This window comes from Prionailurus bengalensis, chromosome B2, assembly GCF_016509475.1.
Source record: "Prionailurus bengalensis isolate Pbe53 chromosome B2, Fcat_Pben_1.1_paternal_pri, whole genome shotgun sequence".
NCBI classification, from domain to species: Eukaryota; Metazoa; Chordata; class Mammalia; order Carnivora; family Felidae; genus Prionailurus; species Prionailurus bengalensis.
The window spans coordinates 33,902,581-33,920,195 of record NC_057349.1 but is presented as its reverse complement, the minus strand read 5'-3'; the positions used below and the strand labels follow the sequence as shown (position 1 = coordinate 33,920,195).

The window sequence follows — 17,615 nt, the reverse complement described above, 5'->3', positions numbered from 1 at the left end:
TGAAATCCCCACCCAGCCCCTGGAAGGCCCTAAACAGAAACTGCTCCTCACGCTTTTCTCCCATAGTCATTTATTGGCTCTCCTTAATTTTATTCCCCGCTATTAAAGTAGGAACGGCTGGGCTGGCAGACGGAGGGCCGGACTCCCACATCCTGGGAGCACTGCAGGCTGACTATGACCTTGCAGGCCTGGATCTGAACCTCCTCCTCAGGGTGGATGACCAGAGCGAGGAGCCGGTCTGCCAGGCGCGACTCATCCCCAAAAAGAGCTTCGTGCAGCGACTGTTCGTTGTAATGCCACTTCACGGCACGGTAGTGGGGTGAATTCCGGCCCTCACTTAGCCGCTCGGCAAACACCAGGACCTCAAACAGCAGACTCCCTGGCTGTGTGGACTGAAACAGGTTCAGGAAGTTGGCATGCACCTGTGACGGGAGCGGAGCGACAATGGCAAAGAAATCCAAGACAAGTTCTAAAGTTCCTCCATCTTCCTATTGCCTCAGCTCCCCAGTACCTAAGCTTCGGATTCAACTGAGTAGGATTTTTGTAGTTTTCCTTTCATTATCATTCTCTAACACAATGGCAATGCGGTCATAAAACATGAGAGATATGATCATAACATTGATGCTGGGAAATCTGTTGAGTCAAATATTAAAGCTTATCATGTGGTTAATTTTTATAAATATTTTTATTTTTGGGGTGCCTGGGTGGCTCAGTCGGTTGAGCATCTGACTTCGGCTCAGGTCTTGATCTCGTGGTTGGTGAGTTTGAGCCCCGCATCAGACTTGCTGCTGTCAGCTCAAAGCCCACTTTGGATTCTCTGTCCTCCCCTCTCTCTCCCTGCCCATCCCCTGCTCATGTTCTTTCTGTCTCACATTTTTAAAAAATAATATATTTTTTTTTGTGAGAGAGAGAGGCAGAGAGGTAGAGGGAGAGAGAGAGACAGAGAAAATCTTTTTTTTTTTAATTTTTTGAACGTTTATTCATTTTTGAGAGACAGAGCATGAGCGGGGGAGGGGCAGAGAGAGAGGAAGACACAGAATCAGAAGCAGGCTCCAGGCTCTGAGCCATCAGCACAGAGCCCCACGTGGGGCTCAAACTCACAAACTGTGAGATCATGAGCGGAAGTCAGACGCTCAACCGACTGAGCCACCCAGGGCGCCCCAGAGAGAGAGAAAATCTTAAGCAGGCTCATGCCCAGCGCTAAGCCCAATATGGGGCTCGATCCCATGACCCTGGGATCATGACCTGAGCCAAAATCAAGAGTTGGACGCCTAACCAACTGAGCCACCCAGGTGCCCCAATTTTTAAAAATATGTTGTGTGTTTGACATGAATGTGCATTTACTAATTGTGAAGTGTTCTTTACAATTGTAGGTGTGTCTAGTGGCTCAAGCTTATTTAAGTTATTCACAGCAAATATACCCTTACTAGTTTTTGGTTTTTATCTATTAATTGCTGAAAAAATAATTAAAATCTCCCAAATCTTCCATTGTGGTGGAAATGTGTCAGTTTTTTCCTTAGAATGATTCAGCCGTGAGAAGAAAGAAAATCCTACCATTTGCGACAACATGGATGAACTTTGAGGACATTATGCTAAGTAAGATAAGCCAGACAGAGAAAAACAAATACTGCATGGTATCACTTATTGGTGGAAACTTAAAAAAAAAAAAAAAAAAAGTCACACTCGGAAACAGAGAATAGAAAAATGGTTGCCAGGGGCTGGCAGTGTAGAAGAAATAGGGAGACATTGGTACAAGGATATAAACTTTCGGCTATATGATAAATAAGGTCTGAGGATCTGATGTAAAACATGGTGATTAGAGTTAATAACACTGTATTATATAATCAAAATTTGCTGAGAGAACTTAAATGTTCTCACACACACAAAAGGTAAATATGTGAAGTGATAGATATGTTTGCTAATCAACTAGATAATGACAATCCTTTCACAATGTATTATCTATATTATATCAAATCACCACTATGTACACTTTAAATATCTTACAATTTTATCTGTCCATTATACCTCACTAAAACTGAAGAAAGAGGAAAAAATGTTTTCCTTGTAATTTTATCAAGTTTTTGCCATATAATTTTTTTTTTAATTTTCTTTAATGTTTATTATTTTGAGAGAGAGAGAGACACACACACACAATGCAAGTGGGGGAGGGGAAGAGAGAGAGGGAGACACAGAACCCAAAGCAGGCTCCAGGCTCTGAGCTGTCAGCACAGAGCTGGACGCGGGGCTGGAACTCACAAACAATGAGATCATGACCTAAGCCGAAGTAGCACGCTTAACCGACCGAGCCACCCAGGCGCACCTTGCCATATAAATTTTGACGTTATGTTATTAGGTTCATATAAGTTAAGAGTTACTTTATCCTTCTGACCTAATTATTATGTAGTGACCCTGTCTATTCCTAATAATGGTTTTTGTTATAAGTAACTCTTGTCTAATATGAAAATACCTACATTGTCTTTTGTTTTGTCCCCTGGATTCCTGGCTCTCAGAGTTCAGAAAGCCCTTTAAAGGAGAATCTTCCTCCTAACAAAATGAATTCTATTCTATTGGGAGAATGGAAGAGGGGATGTTTTTCAACATATCTAGTGCAAAGGCGTGAAGAGAAACAAGACGATCTTGTTAGGGCTAAGTCTGCCTGGGGAATCCATGATTCTTCCTTCCCCAATATCTGAGTTGGTATCCGTCAACCCTTCTTCAGTTCCTTTCTCACCTGGCAGTTGAGAATATCATAGAGAAGGTCGTTCTTCTGTGCCAGGTAGCTCAGCAATCGAATGGCTTGCACCTGAATAAAAGAAAGAGCAAAACATGAGAAGGCAGATTACTCTGGGCCCGAGCAGGGAATGCACAAATCTCTGTTCCTCCCTCTAGGTGCTGGTGCAGGGCTGGTCAGGAGTGGCAGGGCCTGGGCCACGGTCCTCAGGCACCTGTGCCAGGATATAGTCCGACTGCAGGATCTCCATCAAGGCAGGCATCACCCGTCTCAGCTGTGGATGCACATAGTCAGGCAGTGGGAGGTTGTTGAGGAGTCTGAGGCCTGCAATGTGCAGCTCCGAATCCCAGATGCTGGCGATCAGTTCCAGGACCTTGATGGAGTGTTCCTGGGGGATGGGGGTGAGGGGAGAAGGATCTGCTTTTATGTGGTGATCCCCAACACTGTCCCAGCCTCTGCCTTCACTCTTCCCTGCCCCACCCATGATGCCTGAGCCAAACCCAGTAGACAATTCCCTCTAACTTACACTCTTGTTATTTGACCTCTTAGGCCACTCCTACCTCCTTTCTCCCCTTGGCTTCTCGTCCACAGAAGTCTTTCCTGGTTCTTAGGCCTAACCTTTTCTTCTCTATCTCCATCTCTCCCTTAGTGATATCATCCAGACTCACAGTGTTAAATACAATTGATGCTGATGCCTTTCAGCTTTCTGTCTCCAACCCAGACCTCTCCCTGAACTCCAGATTCATATATTCAGGTCCCAATTCTACCTCAACCCAGAATGCTTTTTAGAGTATTTTATTATTTTTGAGAGAGAGAGCATGAGCAGGAGAGAAGGGCAGAGAGGGAGGGGGAGAGAGAGAGAGAGAGAGAGAGAGAGAGAGAGAGAGAGAATATCTTGACCCTAGGATCATGACCTGAGCCAAAATTAAGAGTTAGACATTTAACCAGCTGAGCCACCCAGGCATACCACAACCACCTCCATATATATATATATATATATATATATATATATATATATATAATTTATTGTCAAATTGGTTTCCATACAACACCCAGTGCTCATCCCAACAAGTGCCCTCCTCAATGCCCATCACCCACTTTCCTCTCTCCCCCACCTCCATCAACCCTCAGTTTGTTCTCAGTAGTCTCTTATGGTTTGCCTCCTTCCCTCTCTGTAACTTTCCCCCCCTTCCCCTCCCCCACGGTCTTCTGTTAAGTTTTTCAGGATCCACATGTGAGTGAAAACATATGGTATCTGTCTTTCCCTGTCTGATTTGTTTCACTTAGCATAATACCCTCCAGTTCCATCCACGTTGCTACAAAAGGCCAGATTTCATTCTTTCTCATTGCCAAGTAGTATTCCATTGTATATATAAACCACATCTTCTTTGTCCATTCGTCAGTCGGTGGACATTTAGGCTCTTTCCATAAGTTGGCTATTGTTGAAAGTGCTGCTATAAACATTGGGGTACAAGTGCCCCTGTGCATCAGCACTCCTGTATCCCTTGGGTAAATTCCTAGCAGTGCTATTGCTGGGTCATAGGGTAGATCTATTTTTAATTTTTTGAGGAACTTCCACACTGTTTTCCAGAGCAGCTGCACTAGTCTGCATTCCCACCAACAGTGCAAGAGGGTTCCCATTTCTCCACATCCTCTCCAGCATCTTGTCTCCTGATTTGTTCATTTTAGCCACTCTGACCGGCATGAACCACCCCCATTTTTAAAGATTTTATTTTTTAAGTGATCTCTACATCCAATGTGAGGCGCGAACTCACAATGCCGAGATCAAGAGTCACATGCTCTGCCAACCTAGCCAGCCAGGCGTCCCTTGCCAGAATGCTTAATAGACCTTTCAAAGTTAACACGTATGCAGTCCCCAAACCTGTTTCTTCCACCATCTTCCCTGTCTCTGCTGTTGGTTACATCCCCGTTCCAATTACTCGGGTCAAAAATCTTTAAAGTGGTCCTCTTTAACTACCGTGCTTTGTTTTTCTTCACACCACTTTTTCCAATCCTTCAGAAAAATCCTGTTGGCTCTACCTTCTAAATCTATCAACAGTTAAGCTGCTTCTCACCGTCTCCTCTCTACCACCCTGTTCCAAGCCACCATGATTTCTCACTTGGATTTCTGCAAGAGCCTCCTGTCTCCCTGCTTCCATCCTCGCCCCCTGCCTCTATTTTCAGAATAGCAGACGTGTTACACACGTCACTCTTCGGCTCAAGTCCCTAGTTCGTTCAGGGTAAGAGCTGAAGTCCTTATAGTGGCTTGCAAGGTCCCATATGTTCTGCCCCTCTCTTCCCCCCCCCCACCCCCCACTGTTTCTTTGACCTCATCACCTATTCTCCTTGGCTCCCATGGTTGCCATCACAATGGTCTCTTAGCCATTCCTTGAGCATGCCAGATACACACTTATCTTGTTTTTGTGCAGGCTGTTTCCTCTACTTAGAATGCTCTCCCTCCAGGTAGTCATAGCTCCCTCTCTTACCTCCTTGAAGACTTTATGCTAATGCCACCTTCTCCGTGAGGTCTTCCCTGACCACCCCCTTCTTTAAGACTGCCACCACTCCCGTCCCAGTCCTGCTTATCCCCCATCTTTATTCCATTCCCCACAGCACTGCACGTGCAACATATTTTTAAACTTTTAATTTCCAAATAACTATAAATTCTCAGCAAGTGGCAAAAAGAGCCCAGAGAGGTCCTGTGTGCTTGTCACCCCGTTTCCCTCAATGGTCACACCTTACATAACTATACACGATACCAAAACGAGGAAATGGGTCTTGGCACAAAGTGTGAGTCTGGCGCTGTGTCATTTTATCACGTGTGTAGATTCACGTAACCACCACTGCTCTCAACGGATTATGCCATCAGCGGCGTCCCATCACCACAAAGATCTTCCTCCTGGGACTCCATTACGGTCACATTTGCCCCTTCCCACCCAAAGCGGCCCAACTACTAATCTGTTTTCCATCTCTACAATTTTTTCACTTTGAGAATGTTACATACATTGAATCACACTTTGGGACCTTCTGAGATTGGTTTCTCACCCAGTGTGATGCCCTTGAGATCCAAGTTGTGGTGTGTGTCAAGACTTCACTCTCTTGTGTTTCCAACTAGCATTCCATGGCGTGGATTACCAGTTTGTCTAACCATCTATCCATTGAGAGACATTTTGCTTGTTTCTAGCTTTTAACTATTACAGGAAAAGTGGCAACGAATAAGATCGTGTACAGGTTTTTGTGCAGACAGAAGTTTTCATTTCTCTAGGATAAATGCCTAAGAGTGCAATTGCTGGGTTGTATGGTAAACATATAATTCATTTAAAAAAAAAAAAAAACCCTGCCAAACTATTTTCCAGAATGGCTGCTGTACCATTTCACATTCCCACCAGCAACGCACAAGAGATCCAGTCTCTCTCCGCCTTCGCCAGCATCTGGTACTGTCACAAATTTTGAGTTTAGAACACTTAATAGGTGTGTCGTGATAGGTCGCCGCAGCGTTAAGTACGTTTCCCTCAGGTCTACCGATTTTAAGCATCTTTTCATGTGCTTCTTTGCAATTCATAGATCTTCTTCAGTGCAATATCGCTACGTCTTTTGCCCATTTTCTACTTAGATTTTTTTTTAAATTTTTTTTAACGTTTATTTATTTTTGAGACAGAGACAGAGCATGAATGGGGGAGGGGCAGAGAGAGAGGGAGACACAGAATCGGAAGCAGGCTCCAGGCTCTGAGCCATCAGCCCAGAGCCCGACGCGGGGCTCGAACTCACGGACCACGAGATCGTGACCTGAGCTGAAGTCGGACGCTCAGCCGACTGAGCCACCCAGGCGCCCCTACTTAGATTTTTTTAAATAGTGAGTTTTGAGAGCTCTTTATATGATCTAGATAGGAGTCCTTTGTCACCTATGTGCTTTGCAAATGTTTCCTCCCTGCCTGCAGCTTGTCTTTTCATCCTCTTAACAGGGTTCTTCACAAAGCAAATGCTTTTAGTTTTGATGAAGTCCAATGTATCGACTTTTTCTCTTATAGATCATGCTTTTCGTGTTATTTCTATTTCTATGAACCCTTCATCAAGCTCTAAGTCCCAAAGGTTTTCTCCTTTGAAACTGTATAGGAAGCTCCCATACCTGCTTCCTTACCATCCTTCTTTATTTTTCTCCGTTGCACTTGTTACGTGAAATATACCATAGATTTCACTAATTTGTGTATTGCCTGCCTTGCCCTGCTAGAATATAAGCTTCCACTGGGACCGAGATCTTTCCTGTTGTGCTCACTGTTGTGTCTCCAGTGCTTAAACACAAAGTACTTCATATACATTTGTTGAATGCATAAAGGGATCTTGACTTCCAAGACGTAAGATGCTTGGACTGAGAGGTATCACCAAGGACTGAGAATCCCACAAGCTGTACTTTTGTGAGCCATGTAAGAGGGGGGCAAGAATCGTGGAGTGAGGGTCACAGCATTCCCACTGGTACCTGCCTCTCCCTGCCCCAACCCCGTGTTGTCCACTAAGAGCTGAAGGACAGATAAGAGCACATCTGGTGTGGTGTTTCAGGCAGAGGGAACAGCCGGTGCAAGGGCCAGGGAGCAGAAGAGCATGAAACATACAATGTGAATGGCTGGGGCTGGGGCAAGGAAGTGAAGGACTGTGATCTTTATGCTAAGAGCTTTAAGGAAGACCAAGCAGGGGGTTGATGGGACCAGATCCCTCTGGAAAGGGTGGTCTAACTTAGGGAACAGGGGCAAGCTCCATTTTGGACATGCTGAGGGCCACTAGGATGTCTAAGTGGAGCAGCTGGCCATGGGTCTGGAGGTCAAGGGAGTCCCCAGGCTACGGACAGAGATGCAGGAAAGTGCATCCAGATGAAAACTGATTGGCTGCTTTTACTCAGAGAATAGGGATCAGGTCCTCAGGATACGATGGGGAAAGTGTTGCCCAGACCAGCTGCGTCAGAATCTTCGGGGGGGGGGGGGGGGGGCTTGTGAAAAACATAGCTCCCCAGCTCAGCTAGACTCTCTAGGTGTGGGGTCCTGAAATCTTCAATGTTAAACAGCTCTGCAGGCAATTGATATGTTTGAGAATTACAGACTTAGGGAAACTGAGAGAGCTGAGGGATAAAGCAGAGGCAGCCAGCAAGTGGAGACCTAGAGACCTTCCCCCCAACCCCCCCCCCCAATTTTTTCTTCCTTCCTTTCTTTTTAAGTAGGCTTCATGCTCAATATGGGGCTTGAACTCATGACCTCAAGGTCAAGCATGGTCTACTGACTGAGCCAGCCAAGTGCCCCTCCTCAAAAAAGTTTGATGCAAAAAATTTAAAGTGCGAAAATACCAAGTTTTGGCGGGGAGAATATAATGCAACTGGAATATTCATGCAGAGCCAGTACAGGCTGTAAATTAATACAACCCTTTTTGAAAAGTTGGGCATACCCTTTCATCCAGCCATCCCACGCCTGCATACATACACATCCTAGAGAAAGTCTCCTATATCCTCAAGGGAGATGTATACAAGAATGCTCATGGCACAATGTAGAAACAATTTAAGTGCCTACCCATGGGCAAATGGATAAATACAATCGCAGGATGTTCATGAACTAGAGTACTATACAGCAGCAGAAAACAAGGAAACAGAGCTACCCACACCAATAAAGATGAATCTTCCAGTGCTGGGGGGAAGGCAAACCACAGAATACAAACTGCACACTTCCAGATATGTTGCAGCTTAAAAACATCCCAAACTACATTTTGCCTATTATTAACTACCTCGCGTTGCCAGAATGATACCCGAATATATGGTAAAACTATAAAGAAATCAAGGAACAGATGCACAAAATGGAGGAAATAATTGCCTCCGGTTGGGATTGTGGGGGAGGGGAGCAACTGGAGCATCTAAGCTGTTGGCCATGTTAGATTTCTTAGCCTGGGTTTTGGTTACGTGTGTTTTGTTTATAGTTCTTTCTACCGTACACATATAAAATATTTGTAAGTTTTTTATATTTATTTTTAATTAGGAGAGATCATTTGCTAGATAGAAATTTGGAGGTCAAGGAAGAAGGGTTCTCTTTTATGGGACGGTGTTTTTTTAGGATTGGAAGGATTAGAGCATGTTGAATTAATGGGAAGGAGTTGAGGGGGGCATATCAGACAAAGAGTCTAATTAAGGAAAGAAGTCCTCAAAGAAGGGGATGGGATCCAGTACTGAGACTAACATTGACCACAGACAGGAAGAAAGCCATTTTCCCATGGCATCAGCGGGAAAGCAGGAAAGGATGGGTGTGAAAACAGGTAAGCCTGGGGACGTGTGGTGGCTTGTATTTTCTCTATATGGTAGTAGTGAAGGCATCAGTGGCCCAGCCACCAGCATCAGACCAACACAGCAGAGGGTGGGTGATATGATAGCTCTGGTCTTTGTCCCTGGTTCCAGGCACAGAACTCCTAAAATCCTTGCATTTGACTGATAGAATGGTGTTTTGCTTTTCATAGTAAGTTCTTCTGCATTACCCCGGAGTTTATGTCAAGCAGGTGACTCTTGTGGATGGTAGATAGCTTCCAGATGGGGATGCTGGTGGCCAGAAAGGCCAAGCCATGATTAAGGGGGTTGAAGAAGAAAGGGGTTAGTGATTGAGTTCAATCACAAATGGCCAATGATTAATCAATCACACCTACACATTGAAACCTCCACACATACCCCTAAACAGGGCTCAGAGAACTTCCAGGTTGGTGGACACATCAAGGTGCCAGGAGGGTGGCTCACCTAGAGAAGGCATGGAAGCACTGCACCCTTCCCCCCGCCATACTTTGCTCTATGCATCTCCTCCATCTGGCTCCTCCTCAGTTTATAATTAACTGGTAAATGTAAGTAAAGTGTTTCCCTGAGTTCTGTGAGTCTTCCTAGTGAATTCTCAAACCAGAGGAGGAAGTCCAAATTTATAGCTAAGTGTACTGGCACTTGTGACTGGCATGTGACGTGGGAGGCAGTCTCGTGGGGCTGAATCCTTTATCTGTGGGGTCTGCACTAACTCCACGTAGACAGTGTCAGAATGCAGTTGCATCATAGGACACCCCATTGGTGTTGTCGTATGGGATGGTATCAGAAAGAACCTTGGGGCTTTCTGCTAGTTGGGACTCAGAGATACTCCTAGCACCCTCGTTCAGTTTCAGCCTGATATTCAAAGGCTTTTATGATCCTGCCGGGAATCTGACCACCTTTTTCTCACTTGATTACGAGGAAAATCGGACCCCAAAACTTCCGGAGCATGACCATTTATTTACCCCATGCCTATTAAAGAACCCACGGTCACGGGGCGCCTGGGTGGCGCAGTCGGTTAAGCGTCCGACTTCAGCCAGGTCACAATCTCGCGGTCCGGGAGTTCGAGCCCCGCGTCGGGCTCTGGGCTGATGGCTCAGAGCCTGGAGCCTGTTTCTGATTCTGTGTCTCCCTCTCTCTCTGCCCCTCCCCCATTCATGCTCTGTCTCTCTCTGTCCCCCAAAAAATAAATAAACGTTGAAAAAAAATTAAAAAAAAAAAAAAAAGAACCCACGGTCTGTGGACAGCCTGTGTGGTCCACCCCACCGCTTGCTTTTGCTCACCTGGACTTTAAGCCTGAATTTTCTGATGCCAGAGAAAGCTTTAAGTGTGTTCAGAGCTTGGATTTTGACACTGTTGTCCTTGTCATCCAGCATGGAGCCCACCAATGCGATGTCATCAGTAGTACAAGCAGAGGCCTAGAGTGTGCCAAGAGAGACAGAAGAGGCAGGAGAAGCAGGTGTCCTGGGCCCACAGCCCCCCATGTTACCAAGGCCCCTCAGCACGACCCCTCCCGCCAGCAGCCAGAGAGACAGGTCTCAGGACACAGTCTGTCCAGCCAAGGGGGCAGGGATCGGCCGTAGCCCCCGGGGGCCGGGCTGGTTGGGAGGGACTTCCTGCTTCCTTTCCCTCACCTCGGCCTCCAGCAAGTACACACAGCGCGTGATACTGTGCAGGATCATGCTCTTGGCGTACTCATCCTGTTTGTACTCCAGAGAGTTGAGGAGCCTCCGGAGCTCACCTGAGTCCCGCCCGTGCCGCTCTCGCTCGATTGCCAGGCCTAGACAGCCACCCCAGCCAGGTTCAGGCTGGGGACTCAGGAGTGGTCAGAGAATGGGGTTGGGAAGGGGGGGAGAGGGAGCTGGGGACAAGACTGTCTTGCTTTTTCTGAAGAGAGGCCTTCTTGCTACATGCAGGACCGCCACAGACAGCTGAGCTGTGCACCAGGGCACTTCGTCTAATGATGTATCGTTTGTATCCTAAATGTCATAGTTTTGTTTTGTATTTACTATAACAATTTCCTGGCATATGGCAGTCATATGTGGTATTTCGTTATAATCGGTATATGGCAACAATATTCCAACAGATGGCAATCAAAAAGTCTGGCAGAAGGGTGCCTTTTTCTACTCGGCACAAAGTTGTCCTATGGACCGGTGGAGGTTCTGGGCATGTAGGTGCCCCCACCGTTCCCTTAGGAAGAACTGCTGATGCCAAGCTTCCAAGCAGTGGCATCCTGGGGGCTAGAGTGAGTGTCAAATTCGGAGACCTGCCAGAGCAGTCCTGGAGAGCCATCTACTTCCTGGGGACTCTGTGCTAGCATCTCTAGGGCGGGTTTGAGGAAGATGGAGGAGAGAAAGAGGAAGGAGAGAGGAGCTTGGAGGAGTCACCTTTGGGCCCTCCCACACTGGAGGCCTCCGGAGCAGGTGCCTCCTGGGGCAGAGCCCTCTCCCCAGGGCCCGGACACTCACGGGCGATGCAGATTGGTGAGGTGGTGCAGAGGGGCGGTTGGCATTTTATGCCAGCCTTGATGGCCTTGTAGAGCAGGTAGATGAACCCAGCACCTGTGGCCAAGCCCACTACGCCCTTGCGGATGTGCAGTTGCCCCAGGCACTGGGGGACACTCATGCCCATGTCTTCAGCACTGCCTTGCTCCCAGGTGGGAGCTAGGCCCAAGGCACCTGGCAAGGGCCTTCTGGAACCAGAACTCTGGCAGGGCCGGGAACCAGGGTACCAGAATCAGAACCTGGGCAACAAAGGAAACTGGGGAAACAGGATGGAGGGTGGTGATCGGGAAACAAGATGGCCAGGGGCGCTTGGAAGGAGAGAAGTTTCAGCGTCTGAGGCTGTAGGAAATGAAGCTCGAGACTCTAGGGGAATAAAAATTCTGGGGGCAGGAAGGTCCTTCACGTCCCCTTTTCTTTAGGAGAGCCAGGACGGCTGGGCCCCGGTAGGCAGCTCTAGAGTCTGGCTTTCCTCCATTAGAGGGCAGCAGAGGCCCAATTTCTGGGCTTGTTCCTTGGGAAGTTTCTGGGAGGGGCGTCGGGTGTGCCCAACTGGCAACCCTGTTCCCTCACTCCCTGGCCTCTCATCTTTGATTTCTTCACCGTGGATTGACTGCTGGGCATCTGGGTGTTTCTGCAGGCAGGGCCCCCTTCCATCAAGGGGAGCACTTTGTAAAGTTTCGCAGTCTTGAGGCAAACTCACCTTCCAGCAACTGTAGTTCCCCCTGTAGTGGGTAGTAATTACCTGTCTGGCCAAAAGCTCTTGAGGGCAGCTCTCTCGGCATCTGCAACATCTGATAGAGTCCTGTACTTAGGAGGGGCTCAAATCATGACTTCTGTCAAACAGTGTCAAAATCATGACTTCTGTCAACAGTGTCAAAATCCAACCCAGAGTGAGCAAGAATCTGGTTACATAGGCACTCCAGGCCCAACCGGTGTGACCCTGGAGGAGGACGAGATTGCCCATGTCTGGGTCTCAGTTTGTGCATCTGCAACCTGAGAGGATCCAGATTTACCATTCTATAACTCCAGGATTAAAACTTGGGTAGGTGTGTGCCTTTAAATGATGGGGGTCTAAGGGGTGGCTGGGTGGCTCAGTCGGTTGAGCATCCGACTCTTGATTTCAGCTCAGGCCATGATCTTGCAGTCTGTGGGTTCGAGCCCTGCATCGGGCTCTGGGCTGACAGTGTGGAGCCCGCTTGGGATTCTCTCTCTCACTCCCCTCTTTCTCCCCCTGCCCCTCCCCTGCTCATGTGCACACACTCTCTCAAAGAAACTTAAAAATAAATAAACGATGGAGGCCTAAATCTGGGAGAACCACAACCCAGTGCCCTGCCCCACCCCTACACAGGGAGATGAGGCTTGAGGCCTCCTGTGGAGAAAATGCCACCATCCCAGAAAATGAGAGTTCGACTTCGGAGGACTTGGTCTCCACCAACAGGATAGGGCAGGTGAGACTAGACCCTTCCCTCTTTCTCCCCTTTCCCTGCTTGTCCCCTCTGGCCTTGCCTCCTAGTACAAAACAGGGAAGTGACAAACCCCAAGCCAGGCTCAGGCCCAGAGCCAGCACTGAGCACCATTGTACCAGAAGAGGGCTTCACCTGCCTGGGTTTAAGCTCCTGTTAGAAGGGTCTAGGTCCTGGGCTACACCTGGACTTGAAGGATGTGAGGAAATAGGAAAGTAGCATCCCCAAGGAGGCTGCAGCCAGCCGGGCCCGTCCACTCAGAGCCTTCACATCGCACACCCTGGGCTACAGGCAACACTCCTAGGTGGTCATTCTCTTCCTTTCCTCTCTTCTGTCCTCGGCCCTCCTCAAGGGTCATTCCTACCCAAGCACTCTACCCAAGTCACCCAAGGTGGGTGACTACATGGACTCTGTGATGAGGGGTGACAGAGGCCCCTGGAGGCCTCCCTGCTGCCATGGAACCACCTGTCATGCCCCATGGACTCCAGGCAGGAAATGGCTGCCTGATGGGACTGCTTTAGGTTCTAAGGCTACCCTGGTGGATTTGAGGGTAGATCCTTCAGAACAAGGTTGCTGCCCTCCTCTGGGGTAGAAACCAGGGCTACTGGCCTCTCTAGTCCGTGGGCTTGACTCTGCAACCCTCACTTCCTACGTAAATGCAGCGCTCACCTGTTCTTTAAAGAAAAAAAAAAAAAGCATCCTCTTTTGGCTTTAACCCAACTCCTTCCTGCTACACCCAAAGCACACTTCTCTTGGTTCTGCTCTCAGATGATACACAGGGACCAAGAGGCAGAGGCCATGCCCAGAGTGACATTCTCACTAGTCCACAGCACCGTGAAAAAAAAATTACAGAGGAACGTCCATTTGTTGGTGTAAAGTCAATGACTGTCTTTTCTTGGGAATGACTGCTTTTGATTCAGAGGAGGTCTTTCTTATTTTGAGAATTAAAATGTGCTTGCTTTTACGAAATGATAGTGATAATAGATGGTAGTTGTGTTTTGAGTGTTCTTAGGGTGCATAAGTTCAAGATGCAACTTTGTAGGAACTTGGCTTTTGTTTTCTTATTTTGCTTTCTGTCAAATCCAGACAGAGAAGTCTGAGATTCCAGATACGCACAACCAGCCCCAAGTTTCTTTCCTATCCTGACCAAGGCAAAACACGAGGGCGGACCCAGCACACACCTCTCTGCCATCTGCACTGGCTTTCTACTCTCAAAGCTGATGTTCCCATCATGGTAGGTGCAACTTAGTTTAGTGAAGGAGAGTGTGGGCTCGAGCCAGACCACCAGGGTTCAAAACCAGTTTGGCCACTGACTTAGCTTTGCGCTCTCTTTGTATCCCACTTTCCCCACCTGGAAAATGGTAATAATAATGTCTGCCTCTTGGGATGGTTTGTGAGGATTAAATCCTTGAAACAGTGCCCAGGGCCCATCAAATGTCAACTACAATTACTATTATAAGCAGGTTTCACCTGGACAAAAACGTTGGGCGTGGGAAGGCAGTGAGCACACAGATGGTGGGTCTCAGTGATACCTGAAAGACATTCACCTCTACCCGCCCCACCCCTCTTCTTCAGGCTAATCAATCTCAACTCCCCTGACCCATTTAATTGCCTTGAACAACTCTGGAGCCTCTCTGAAGCCCCCCAGAATACTTAAACCAGGAGGGCTCTTTCCCCCAGCCCATTCCCCACCTACGAAACCCCAACCTACGAAGCCCTGGTAATGAGTGTTTCAACCGAGTTAATTTAAAAAGCCTATTACGCTATTGGCGGCCTACTGTGCAAGACACAGTGCTAGGTCTTTATGGCGGGGGACAGTGGAGGGGATCAGCGCTTGTATGCACAGGAGAAACCAAGGGGAAATTAGCCTACTGTATATTGGAACGTTCACTGGAGTCCGATGGGCTTGGATTTGGGCAAATCCCATAATCTGAGCCTGTGTTTCCTCCTCCGGAATATGGGTTTACTGACACCTACCAACTACCAGGAAGTGCTGCTGTCAGAACTTGAATGACAGAATTTATGTTGCGACCCTTGGTGAGCAGGGGGCAATCCATCCGTGCGAGCTCCTCCAGGCAGAAAGCCAGAAAGTGGAGAGACGAAAGGCAGGGGGTGCGGCCCGTGCCCTGCCGTGGACCCCACGCTTTCCGAGACCGTCCCCTCCCCAGCTGGCTCTTACCCAGGCCCAGGAACCAGATTCGGGGGCCTCTCTGTAGCTCGTTACTCCAGCGGAAGCCGGGGGACAAGGAGAAACGCGGCGAAAGCACTGAGATTGGCGCCCCCAGAGGAGGAGGGCCGGGTGGGGGGGCGGAGGCCGAGCCTTTCCCCGCCCCGGGCCTCCCCGCTTAGCTCCCCCCCTCCCCGGACTACCTCCTCCCCAGGCGCGCATCCGGCGACGGGCACAGGATGTTCTTTCGCTCCCGTCCCCCCCCCCGCCCCCCCGCCGCCCCCGCTCTCACTTTCCCTTCGCTCCCTTCCCCCACTCCCGCCGCGCCCGGCGCCGGCACCTTGTTTAACCCCTGCTCTCCCGCGCTCCGCGGCGCTCGGGCGCCCCGGGGGCTCCCACCCTTCCCGCCTACCCCCCAGGACGCGGAGCGCGCTCGAGGGCTGACCGGGAAGGGGCGGGCCGGCCCGCGTTCTCGGGATCCATTGGCCCGCCAGGGGTGAAGGAGTGGGAAGGGATCCCAGAGGCCGAAGCCGGCATTCTCCAGACCCCCGCCAGTTCACCGGCGCCGGGCGGGCTGGGGGTGGGGCGCCCGCACTGGAGCGAGCTACGCGCCCGCGGGGGGCGGCCCTGTGGGCGTGGCTAGCACCGGGACGGGAGGCGGGCGGTAGGGTCGAGGACCCCTAATCTCATCATCTGCCGGGGTCTGAGTAGGCAGGGGCCAGGGGCTCCAGGAGAGGATGGAGAGGGCTCACGCCCCGCATGCACACGTCACTGTTTCCAAGGCAACCGGGGTGGGGGAAGCGGGCTGGAGAAGGAGAGACCTTAGAGAAAGGAGGCTACTGGAGGCTTTGGGACCCAGGTGGGGGTGGGGAGTCTGCGGGGGCGGGCTTTTCAATCTGCTTCCTCACTCGCTGATGCTGCAAGAAACCGAAGGGAGGACCGGTTCTGTTCATTCAACAAACGTTCATTGAGCTTGAGCTCTGCTGGGCGCCATGCTTAGGCACTGGGCTATGGTGGCTCAGGGTCTGAACCCTGCCCTCACCCGTTATTGTTAGTTAGGGTAGGATGGCCTTGCGCCCCGGGTCACGTCTGTGGAACCAGTGTAATGATTAAAAAGTGTTCCAGTATGGGGGGGAAGGCTAGTTAAGGAACTTTGTCCCCCAATTCAGGGAAGGCTCCCAGCGTGCAGGGAATGAAGACCAACTATTGTCTGATCACTATGCAACAGGCACTTTTTTGGGCCCTTTGTATTCTCTGTAGTCTTTGCCCCTCGTTCTGCAAGGTAAGTATCACTAGTGACTTTTACAGATGAAGACACTGGTTCAGAGGTTGAGAGAGTTGTCCAAGGCCAAACAGCTAAGTGTTGGAATCCAGATCCAGGCTTATGTGGCCTCCAAAGTCAAAGTGTCCTATCTCATGCTCCCTTCTCTAACCAAATAGATTATATTAAATAAATAAATGAAAGATACTATCCCTGCCATGAAAGAGATTATAATCAATGGGGTTGAAAGTATTACGGGACATAAGTAAGCGATAAAATAGAGAAGAGATTGAAGGCAGCTCACAGGGCTCAGAGGGAAGTTGACAAAACGATCGAAATGGCTTGTAGAGTATCAGAGCCTTCCTGCAGGAGGTAGATGTTGAAATATTGGGGGTCAGGATCACCAGGAGGGAGACAGAAAGTGTGTGTGTGCGCGTGTGTGTGTACGATCTGCTGCCAAGAAAGAGAACGATCCGCGGGCATCAGACCAGGGACCCAGAGTTAGGCAGGCTGCAATCTCCAACGGTGAAAAGATCCGTCTATAAACCCAAAGTCACCGGTTGCGCCCACTCACCTTTCTGCCTTCCACCCTCCTCAGTGATTTTCTGTGTCTTACCAAAGCAGAGGATCCCAGCAGGCAGCTGCACTCATTCATCTCACTGTGCACTCAAGGTCTTTGCAGTTGGCACCTCGCACAAACTCCCTGATGCTAACTCGGATGTCAGCCTCTCCCTTCCCCACCCCTCTCTGAAGATTTGGCAAATAAAAAACAGGGACTTTTCAAAACAAAAGGGCCTGAGCGAGCATGAGGAACCAACAGACTCCAGGGTAATGGGGTCACCAAGTCAGCACAACCAAGTGGATAGGCCATTTGCTGCCCTTCTGCTATGTAACAGGCCCAGGGTTGGACTCTGTGGTCTGGGCGCACCATGAATTAATCTGGGTCCCTTCTTATGGAACACACAGGTTAACAGCTGGTATGCCCAGCGTTTGAGGAATCTGAAGCTGAGAACATACACACTAAACAACGTTTTAGAAAGATTATTCCAGCAGGAGAAAGGAAAATCCTAGGTCAGAAAGGACAGTGTGACAGAGGCTGTGGGAATTTGGGCCAAAGGTGGAATCTATGGGGATAGAGAGGAAGCGGTGAATGTGAAAAATAAGGAACGATACATCTTGCAATAA

At 49.1% G+C, this 17,615-nt stretch overlaps 1 protein-coding gene across 2 annotated transcripts; it reads right to left on the bottom strand.

The window, feature by feature from the left end:
• Positions 1–47: 47 nt before the first annotated feature.
• Positions 48–12,712, bottom strand: ARMC12 (armadillo repeat containing 12). Of its 2 annotated transcripts, none has more exons than XM_043592960.1 (6): positions 11,423–12,712; positions 10,670–10,815; positions 10,319–10,453; positions 2,946–3,119; positions 2,732–2,803; positions 48–422 (listed from the first exon to the last, which is right to left on the bottom strand). In XM_043592960.1, exons 1-6 carry the CDS (start codon positions 11,664–11,666, stop codon positions 90–92), a joined length of 1,104 nt encoding a protein of 367 aa, XP_043448895.1. In that variant the 5' UTR covers positions 11,667–12,712; the 3' UTR covers positions 48–89. The 2 variants fall into 2 exon arrangements, with proteins under 2 accessions (XP_043448895.1, XP_043448897.1); XM_043592962.1 differs by having other exon boundaries at positions 11,504–12,712.
• Between the last annotated feature and the right edge of the window lie 4,903 nt (positions 12,713–17,615).

What these genes read in the sequence shown, in the direction of transcription:
- ARMC12 (XM_043592960.1), bottom strand. Translation starts at nt 11,666, where the DNA reads ATGGGCATGAGTGTCCCCCAGTGCCTGGGGCAACTGCACATCCGCAAG. An exon ending in CAGTGTGGGAGGGCCCAAAG is followed by an intron (nt 10,816 to 11,422) that starts GTGACTCCTCCA and finishes GTGGCTGTCTAG; the next exon opens with GCCTGGCAATCGAGCGAGAG. An exon ending in ATGATATTCTCAACTGCCAG is followed by an intron (nt 423 to 2,731) that starts GTGAGAAAGGAA and finishes CTCCCGTCACAG; the next exon opens with GTGCATGCCAACTTCCTGAA.